At 39.3% G+C, this 10,236-nt stretch overlaps 1 protein-coding gene across 1 annotated transcript; it reads left to right on the top strand.

Annotated features, from left to right (window-relative positions):
* The first annotated feature begins 2,748 nt into the window (after window positions 1–2,748).
* LOC142445837 (olfactory receptor 5P4-like) lies at window positions 2,749–4,391 on the top strand. Its single transcript, XM_075547715.1, is given in 2 exon segments — window positions 2,749–3,519; window positions 4,119–4,391. Coding segments are annotated over 2 exon segments (1,044 nt in total).
* The last annotated feature ends 5,845 nt before the right edge of the window (window positions 4,392–10,236 follow it).

Genomic DNA, 10,236 nt, shown 5'->3' with positions numbered 1-10,236 from the left:
AGTTCACTAACATCTAGAATATATATATTCCTCATGCATTCCATTTTATTCTTAACTAATTCCAATTTTCTTAGATTCATACTTTGTACATTCCAAATTCCAATTACTAAAGGATGTTTGCAACTGTTTCTTCTTACATTGAATTGTGCTCCATCAGAAAAAAAATTAGCCCCTGGCCTGATGTTAGTTGACGATATTGAACTTCATCATCTCTGATGTAGTCAGTTTGATTTCTCTGTATTCTAGCTAGAGAAATCCAGGTATATAGTCACCATTTGTATTGTTGAAAAAAGTATTTGCTATAGATAAGCCATTGGTGTTGCAAAATTCTATCATGTGGTCTCTAGCTTCATTTCTATCACCAAGACATTTTCCAACTACTGATCCTTCCACTTTATTTGCAACTTTTGCATTCCGTTCGCCAATAATTATCAATGCATCTTGATTGCAAGTTTGATCAGTTTCCAACTGAAGATGTTGGTAGAATTCTTCAGTATCTTCATCACTAGCTTTCATGGTTGGTTCATAATATTCTTCCGTGTGGCCATGGTCTAGGACCACAATCAGAGTAAACTGTCACTAGGTATCTTTGACCTTCTGTCAATCAATGTGTGAGAGGTTTGTAAGAGCGTCATTATTGTATTGGAAAGCACACATGTTGGTGAGTCAAAGGGGTGTATGTGTATGAGAAATGCCTGTTAACACTTGTGAGATGTACAGAATTAAGAAATAATGGAATTTTCCCTGAACTTTTTGAAGTCCCTTTGAATCTTATATGCTATAGGGTAAATCTATAAGACAGAGAAAATACATTTATTTTTAAGTTTGAGTGACATCACATTGAAGTAATGTTGCAATTCTATTGCATACTTATTTGAAACAAATTATACTGGCAAACCAAAATTATCTCTAAGCATGTGTGATATGAAAACTTGGGTCACTGAATATAGTCACATTTCTGGTAAGATTTTTACAGCCACATTGTGTTTCTCTAAAAATCAGTTCCTTGCCAAAGAAAACAAAAAGTTGTAATTTATTTTTGGAAATTTTTAATGAAAAAGTAAATGGACCCTTTGGGAATACAAGGGTATAATATTCACCTGTACATCGCCATGTAATTTTTTTATCCCAGTGGATTGCCAATATAATTTTCCAACACTAGTAATTAAGGGATTGTATCCCAAATGACTTCAGTCTTTCTTAAATATAGCTTTGTGCACCATAACAGTCCCTTGTTGCATTTCCCCACCCTTTCAGTGGATGTATAAGTAGGACACACATGCTATTTATTAATGTACAGAAATATTTGATTCTTCTATTTGTGCCAGAATTTACAAGCTGACTTTTCCAAGTAAAATATTAATACATTAGCATCTATTTGTTGTATAAACAGTGCTTGATGGCTTTGATTACATTATATCATTTAAGACAATGATCATCTGAGGTATGTATTATTATTCCCAGGTAAGGAAATAAAAGATCAGAAGACTTTTGTAACCTACCTAGTCCTAGTACTATTAATCACATGATATAACATTGTGATGGTGCACATGTAACATTGACTGACTTATAATTATGTAGAATCAAACTCGACACTTGGCGAAAAGCATAATTGCTGACTGTTGTGCATGGATATTTCCTTTTACTTTCTTTAAATAGAGGTTTAGGATGAAAAAGCAAGTTTAAGTTGACTCTTACAGGATTAAAAATTACTAACCTATATTTTCCTGTCCTTGATTGTGTATTCTATTTTGAATATAGTCACCATTTTTCTGTAATGCTAATTTGTCTTTCACTCTAATCTCTTAGCTTTTTTAGAGTGATTACTTCCATTTCTACCTTCTAAACTCCCTTAAATGTCCTTACTATAGAACTGATTAAATGAAAACTTACCCTATTGCAGGTCCCCATTTAATCTTAGTCCATAAAAATACCTGGACTCGTCTTATTGTTTAATGCACTCCCACAACATACAAAAATATAGTGTGGGGAATATATCTTGTTGGATTTAGCAGAATATCCAGAATCTATACTTTATAACCTTGACTTTCTCAGCTTGAATGCAGACATAGTCTAACTATGGTATAAATGATTATAACTAAGAATGTACTGTTTTATTCCAGGAGAAGTAGGAAGGATGCCAAAGTTAACTCAATGTTTGTTGGCCCAATCAACTGGACAAATGGAATTAGCATTTACTAAGAAAAATTACTGGGAAAGAAGAATATTTGAGATGGGAGTAGAAAATCAAGACCTGGCCTTTCAAAACACACTTAGGTTGTTTAAAAATTTGTTATTAGAATCAATGATGCTGTGAATATCCTTTTACATATCTCCTGGGCATCTGGGGAAGACTTTCTCTAGGGTGCAAATAGGAGTAGAATAGCTGGATGCTAAGATCATTCCATTTTAAACAGTAAATTTGAAAAGAAAATTTGTGGACATGAAATATCCCATATAAATGAGGTAAAGTTTCCATTTAAAAATCTGATTGTAAGGTTATTTTTAGACATAGACATTATAGAGTCATTTTAGGCAATTTAATCTCTCCAGGTTCTTATTTCAATAGCCAAACTCACTGCCATTAAGTTGATTCTGACTCATGGCTACTGTATAGAACATTGCCAAGGTTGTGACTCTCATGAGAAACGATAGTTTCACATTTGTCCCACAGAACAACTTGTAGGCTTGAACCACAGATCTGTGGTTAGCAGTCCAACACCCAACTCTCTGTGCCACCAGGCACCAATGAATGGATAGATGGAGACTGAAAACCATACAACCGTGACGGAGTTCATTATTTTGGGGTTAACAGATAATCCCACACTATGTGCCATCTTATTTGTGGTATTTTTAGCAGTCTATATAGTTACCATAGTTGGCAATATCAGCATAATCATCTTAATCCGAAGCAGTCCTCAGCTTCACACTCCAATGTACCTTTTCCTCAGCCATTTGGCCTTTGTGGACATTGGGTTCTCCACATCAGTCACACCAGTCATGCTCCTGAGTTTCTTGAAAGAGAGAACTACTATTCCTGTCATTGGCTGCATAGTCCAGCTTGGCTCTGATGTCACTTTTGGTACTACAGAGTGCTTCCTTCTGGCCACTATGGCTTATGATCGTTATGTGGCCATCTGCTCTCCCCTCCTCTACTCCACACAAATGTCCCCAACAGTTAGCTTCCTTCTATTGGGGGCTTCTTACCTGGGTGGATGTATGAATGCTTCATCCTTTACTGGCTGTTTAATGAACTTGTCCTTCTGTGGACCAAATAAAATCAACCATTTTTTCTGTGACCTCTTCCCACTCTTGGAGCTCTCTTGTGGTCATGTTTATATTGCTGAAATATCTCCTGCTATCACATCTGGGTCAGTTCTTGTAAGCACATTGTGTACCATAGTCGTATCCTATAGCTACATCCTCCATTCCATCCTGAATATGCGCTCTACTGAGGGGAGGAACAAAGCCTTCTCTACCTGTACTTCCCACCTCACTGCAGTCCTCTGCCAATATCATGTTCCGTCCCCACCTGGGTTTCAGCAATACCTCTTCATTACATTACCCTTGTTCATACCCTACCAGGCCTCCCACACCCACCTCACCACCAATGGAAATAACATTCTTATCTCCATGAAAAAAACCCTCAAATTCACTGCCATCCAGTTGATTCTGACTCAGCAATTGTATTAAAAACAAAACAAACAAACAAAACCCACACTGCCTTGAGTTGTTGCTGACTTTTAGCAATGCTATAGGACAGGTAAAACTTGGAGTCACAGGGTTAAGTAGAAAAGAGAATAATGAGAATGCAATACCTATAATTTGGTTATACCTTCACTGTGGCAATTCTTATCATAGGGAAGGTACTGTGACTTTCCAAGTTCAGCTTGGACACATAAAACACATAAGACACATAAAACTCTTAAGTTCACCGCAAAGCTAAACTGAGACCAGGCCAAAGAGAAAGAAAAGGAGAAGTTTATTCTGTACTTTTGGGTGAGATTCACGGGCTTCAGCAAGGAGTCAGTGAAGTTGCACTACTTGGGAGGTGCTTTGAGACTAGAAGTACGGTGTAAAGAGGCCCGTAGCTTATTTAAAATGTCTCTTCCCAACAGAGGGATCAGGCACAAAAGGATTATAAGGAAGGAGTGAATAAAAGGTGTACCATCCAGGGAGCAAAAGAAAGGGGTAGTACGCCGGGACAGGAAGGCTTGCAATCGATACCCATGATTGAGATTGAAGAAGGACTGCTCAGCCCTGAAAATGAGGGCAGGACAGAGAAGGTAGCCCCTGTGTTTATTAAGAAGGAAATCGACTTATCTGCTACCTTGACTATTACCCCGGGCTTGGGGAGGGTGATGGGGGTCTTTAAGTCCAGGTCCCACTAGTCTTCAGCCAACCCCAGCAAATCCAACAGCGGGTCAGGAGTTGGAAGGACATCCCTCCCTGTGGAGATGCAGTGACCTGTAGCTTTTCCAATGATAGTCGGACTTCCAGTGACTGCTCTGACCACACACTGGGCAGGGTTTGGTTGGAGCTCTAGGCCTGTGGAATTTCTATGACCAGTACCCTTATTCTCCACACTTGAAGCAGGCACCAGGTTGGTCATTGTTCCCATGCACCCCCACTGCACACTGCTCCTTTGGGGCCCTCTAGGCCATTGACCACAGGGCTGCTACTAAGGCTTGGCTGTGAAAATTTACCTTCTGCTGGAACCAGGCATCGCGCTGACTCTGCCTGCACCTTGCAACTGTTAACCTTGAATACCATATACACTAAATCTCAGATCGAGGTTTGAGGGCCTTCATCCGCCTTTTTAAGCTTTTTCCCCTATGTGTAGGGCTTACTACAATGGGTAATAAAATGAGTAGTAAGGACTGTAGCCCCAGTCAGGGAAGCTGGTTTCAAACGGGTGTATAGGGTTAGAGCATCAGTTAAACGGCTTAAAAAGGAGGCTGAGTCTCGTCACGCTTCTGGGTGATTTCCTTAAGTTTATTAAAATTGTCAGAGTGTGCATAAGTCTCTTGTCTATTACCTCACGTATCTTCTAAGCTTTGGTGGTTGGTAATTACCTCCAGTCTCAAAGACTACAGACAAGATCATTCTCTTCATATTTGTGAATAATTTAGGAAGAGATGGGGAAGAGGATTTCAAACATTGCTTTTGGTTGCTGTGCTGACCTAAAAGTTTAGTAGGAATATTGGACCAAGATCTTAAAGTTATTTTTTCTTAGTGATAGAAACAAAGCTGGAGTTTTCATGATTTTTCTCTCCAAACCATTTTATTAGGAGCTAATCCATGTATCATACCATTCCATAGTTCAATCACATCAAACAGAGTTGTAAAATTGCTACCAAATTAATTTCCAAACATTTTTCCTTCTTAAACTACTTGATATCAACTTCCTCTTACTCCTGCCACCTCCCCAAAAATAACCCTCAAGAACTCTTATTTTAGTTGATATCTCTATAGATTCACCCATCCTGGGCTTCATATACTTAAAAACAAAGAAAAAGAAGACACCTAACAGAGTCAAGAAGGCTACCAACAATGAAGAAATGCAACAGAGATAAACCCCATTATGAAAAAAAAAACCCAGAAAATGGTAAAAACCAGATCCAGCCCAAAGTGTGTCAGAAGGGATATCAAATGACAAGGTATTAAACATTAAAGCCCGATCTATCATTTTAATCTACTATAGTTGTCTCTCTAATACTCTGTCTGATACGCAGAGTTATCATCCCTCAAGTATGATTAGAAATCATTGGAGGCTTATTCCCTTTGAAGAATCCTATAAATGTATTTTGGGCTTCCACTGGCATCCATAGCCTTCTGCATACCAAAATCTCACAATTTAAGTCTATCAGATTTGTATTGCCGTATGTACTTGTGTTTAAGCCAAGTTTTTTCAGCATACTGTTTATGCAGTTTTAGTGGTAAAATTTAGGTGTCTCAGCTAATATTCAGGTTGGCTTATATTCAAGAATGTATGGTATGTAATTTCCAATCCTTGAATCATGGACTTTGGTGTGCTTCCTCTAGGGGGCTTTGTTGAAGTCTCACTTAGATGGGAGCTTATTTTGAAACAAACCTTTAAGACCGCAGATGATATTCTGTATGATAGCCGGTACCATCTAATTTCTTCACCACATTTGCTATAGCACCCAGATCTTCTGTGTTTCCTTCATGGGGCCAATGATCAAGCGGGGCATATTATGAAAACTTGCAAGACCAAGTACTTGTTCACAGCAGATACCTTTTTTTAAACAACACAAATGGCAGCTAGACACATGGACTTCTACAGGTGAGGTACAGAGAAATCAACTTGAATATATCTGTCAAATTAGATTAACATCAGCAGCCAAAATGAGGCCAGGGGCCAACGACGGAACAAACCATCAATTGTTCATGTGTACGTTCAGGTTAAAGTGGAATAACATTAAAATAAGTCCATGGGAGTCAAACTACAACATTGAGTCCATCCCACCTGAATTTTGAGAAAATGTCAAGAACAGATTTGTTGCATTGGATATTAATGACAAAAGACCTGGTGAGCTGTGGAAGGACATAAAGAACATCATACATGAAGAAATGCAAAGGTCATTAGAAAGACATTAGAGAAACCGATCACAATAATCTACATAAAACCCCCTCCCAGGGGGCCAGACAACATAAAAGTAGGTGACGAGAGACATCGGTCAGTATAAGCCATGAAATAATAATAGTTTATAAATTATCCTTGATGAGGGAGAGTGGAGGAGGAAGGGAAAATGGCTCAAGTAGAAAGAAAATGTTCTGAAAATGTGTGCTCACCTTCCCAATATGATCACTGACGACAAATGGGTGCATAAGCAAAAGTGGTGAAGAAAGATGATGGTGCCCGGCTAGCAAAAGCTATAGCATCTGGGGTCTTAAAGGCTTAAAGGTAAACAAGGGGCTATCTAATTCAGAAGCAGCAAAGCCTACATGGAAGAAGCACACCAGCCTGTGTGGTCATGAGGTGTTGAAGGTATCAGGTATCAAAGAACAAAAAAATCAAATGATTGTGAATGAGGGTGAGTGCAGATTGGGGACCCAAGATCCATCTGTAGGCAACTAGACACCCACTCACAGAAGGGTTGCAGAGAGGAGACGAGCCAGTCAGTATGCAGTGTAGCAACGATGAAACATACAACTTTTCTCTCGGTTCCTAAATGCTTCTCCCTCCCCCCACCCACTATCATGATCCCAATTCTATCTTATCTTACAAATCTGGCTAGACCAGAGGATGTACACTGGTACAGGCAGGAACTGGAAGCAGAACAATCCCTTCAGGACCAGTGGTGAGAGTGGCAATACTGGGTGGGTGGGGGGGGAGGGTGGGGTGGAAAGGGGAAACTGATTACAAGGATCTACATATAACCTCCTCCCTGGGGGCTGGATAATAGAAAAGTGGGGGATGGGAGACATTGGATAGTGCAAAAAATGACAACATAATAATAATTTCTAAATTATCAGGGTTCATGAGGAAACGGGTAGCAGGGATGGAGGGGAAAAATGAGCTGATACCAGGGGCTCAAACAGAAGGCAAATGTTTTGAGAATGATGATGGCAACACATGTGCAAGTGTGCTAGACACAATGGATGTATAGATGGATTGTGATGAGAGTTGTATGAGCTCCCAGTAAAATGATTTTAAAGAAAGACATTAAAGTAGGTGTCAGAAGAGACTCTTAAACTTGTTCTTAATCATAGAAGAACTAAGTCAAATGGAAAAAATTATAAAGAACTGAACAGAAAATTTTAAAGGTGAACTCAAGAAGGCAAACTATATAATGATGTGTGCAAAACCTGTAATTAGAAAACTAAAAAGAAGAACATGTTCAGCATATCTCAACTTAAAGAACTCAAGAAAAAAGTCAAGCTTTGAGTTGCGATATTGAAAGATTCCATGAGCAAACTAATGAAGGATGCAGGAAGCATCAAAAGGACATAGAGAAAACACACAGAATCACTATACCAAAACGAAAATTGGCAATGTTGGACCATTTCAGGAGCAAGCATCTGAGCAAGAACCAGTGGTACTGAAGGAAGAAGTTCAAACTGCACTGAAAGCATTAGCCAAAAACAAGGCTCGAGGGGTTTAGGAGAGGAGATGGGTCAGTCAGGGTGCGAGGTAGTACCGATGAAGAACACAGTTTTCCCCCAGATCCTGGATGCTTCCTCCCCCCAACTACCATGATCCGCATTCTACCTTGCAGGGCTGGATAGGGCAGAAGCTGTACACTGGTACATATGAGGGCTGGAGGTACAGGGAATCCAGGGTGGATGATACCTTCAGGACCAAGGGTGTGAGGGACGATGCTGGGAGAGTGGAGGGTGAAGTGGGTTGGAAAGGGGGAACTGATTACAAGGATCCACATGTGACCTCTTCCCTGGGAGAGAGACAGCAGAGAAGGGGGAGAAGGGAGACTCCAGATAGGGCAAGATATGACACAATAACGATGTATAAATTACCAAGGGCACATGAGGGAGGGGGAAAAGGGGAGGGAGGGGGAAAAAAAAGAGGACCTGATGCAAGGGGCTTAAGTGGAGAGCAAATGCTTTGAGAATGATTGGGGCAGGGAATGTATGGATGTGCTTTATACAATTGATGTATGTATATGTATGGAATGTGATAAGAGTTGTATGGGTCCCTAATAAAATGTAAAAAAAGAAAAGAGGAGAAAAAAAGCAAACAAAAAAAACAAGTCTCCAGAAATTGATTGGATATCAATTGAAATCTTCCAACAAGCTGATGAAGCATGGAAACACTTATTGGCTATCCAAGGACATTTGGAAGACAGCCAACTGACTGAAAGTGATTCCTATTTATACCCATTCCAAAGAAAGGTGACCCAACAGAATGCTTAAATTACAGAACAATATTATTCATATCATAGCAAATAAAATTTTTTCTGTAGATCATCCAACAGCGGTTGCAGTAGTACAGGAGCTTCGAGAGGTTCCGGTTGGATTCAGACGAGGACATGGAACAAGGGACATCATTACTGATGTTATATGGATCTTGGCTGAAAACAAAGAATATCAGAAAGGTGTTTACTTATGTTTCATTGATTGTTAAAGGGCATTCAATAGCCTTGAGAAGAATAGGGATTCCAAAACACCTACTGCATAGTTTAAAATCAGGAAAGGTGTGCATCAGGGGTGGATCCATTCACCATACTTCATTTACTGTATATACTGTGTATAAGGCAAGTTTTTCAGCACTTTTTAAAAACCCTTTAACATAGAGGCAAATAGTTTCACAATTTTAAAATCTCACATTTTTGAAACTTCTTAATGGAAGCATATTATTCTTATGAGGAGAAAGATGTAAGCCCTATAAGTTAACATAAATTCATTATAATCAGGTCAAATTCTCAAGCATATTATTCTTATGAGGAGAAAGATGTAAGCCCTTTAAGTTAATATAAATTCATTTTAACCAGGTCAAATTCACTTTTAGGAAAGGATTATTAGACAGGTAAATTGATGTGATCATCCACAGCTAGTATATCTTTTTTTTTCTTTTTAAAATCATTTTATTAGGGGCTCGTACAACTCTTATCACAATCCATCCATCCATCCATTCATTCATTGTGTTAAGCATGTTGATACATTTATTACCATCATCATTCTCAAAACATTTTCTTTCCACTTGAACCCTTGCTATCAGCTCCTTATTTTTCCCCTTCCCTCCCCACCCCCTCCCTCACAAACCCTTTATAATTTATAAGTTACTATTATTTTGTCATGTCTTACACTGTCTGATGTCCCCCTTCACCCACTTTTCTATTTTCTGCCCCCAGGGAGGGGGTTATATGTAGATCCTTGCGATCGGTTCCCCCTTTCTAGCCCAACTTCCCCTATCCACTCCTGGTATTGCTACTCTCATTATTGGTCCTGAGGGGTTTATCTGTACTGGATTTCCTGTTTTACCAGTTCTCATCTGTACCAGTGTACATCCTCTAATCTAGCAGGATTTGTAATGTAAAGTGGGATCATGTTAGTGGAGGTGGGGGGAAAGCTTTAATGAACTAGGGGAAGTTGTATGTTTCATTGTTGCTATAGTACACCCTAATTGGCTCATCTCCTCCAAGCAACCCTTCTGTAAGGAGATGTCTAGTTGTCTACAGATGGGGTTTGGGTCTCCACTCCACACTCCCCCTAATCCTCAATGATATGATTTTTTGTTCTTTGATGCCTGATACC

Source organism: Tenrec ecaudatus, chromosome 4, assembly GCF_050624435.1.
Source record: "Tenrec ecaudatus isolate mTenEca1 chromosome 4, mTenEca1.hap1, whole genome shotgun sequence".
In the NCBI taxonomy this organism is placed as follows: Eukaryota; Metazoa; Chordata; class Mammalia; order Afrosoricida; family Tenrecidae; genus Tenrec; species Tenrec ecaudatus.
Note: the sequence above shows the minus strand (reverse complement) of the source record. Positions and strands in the feature narration are given on the sequence as shown.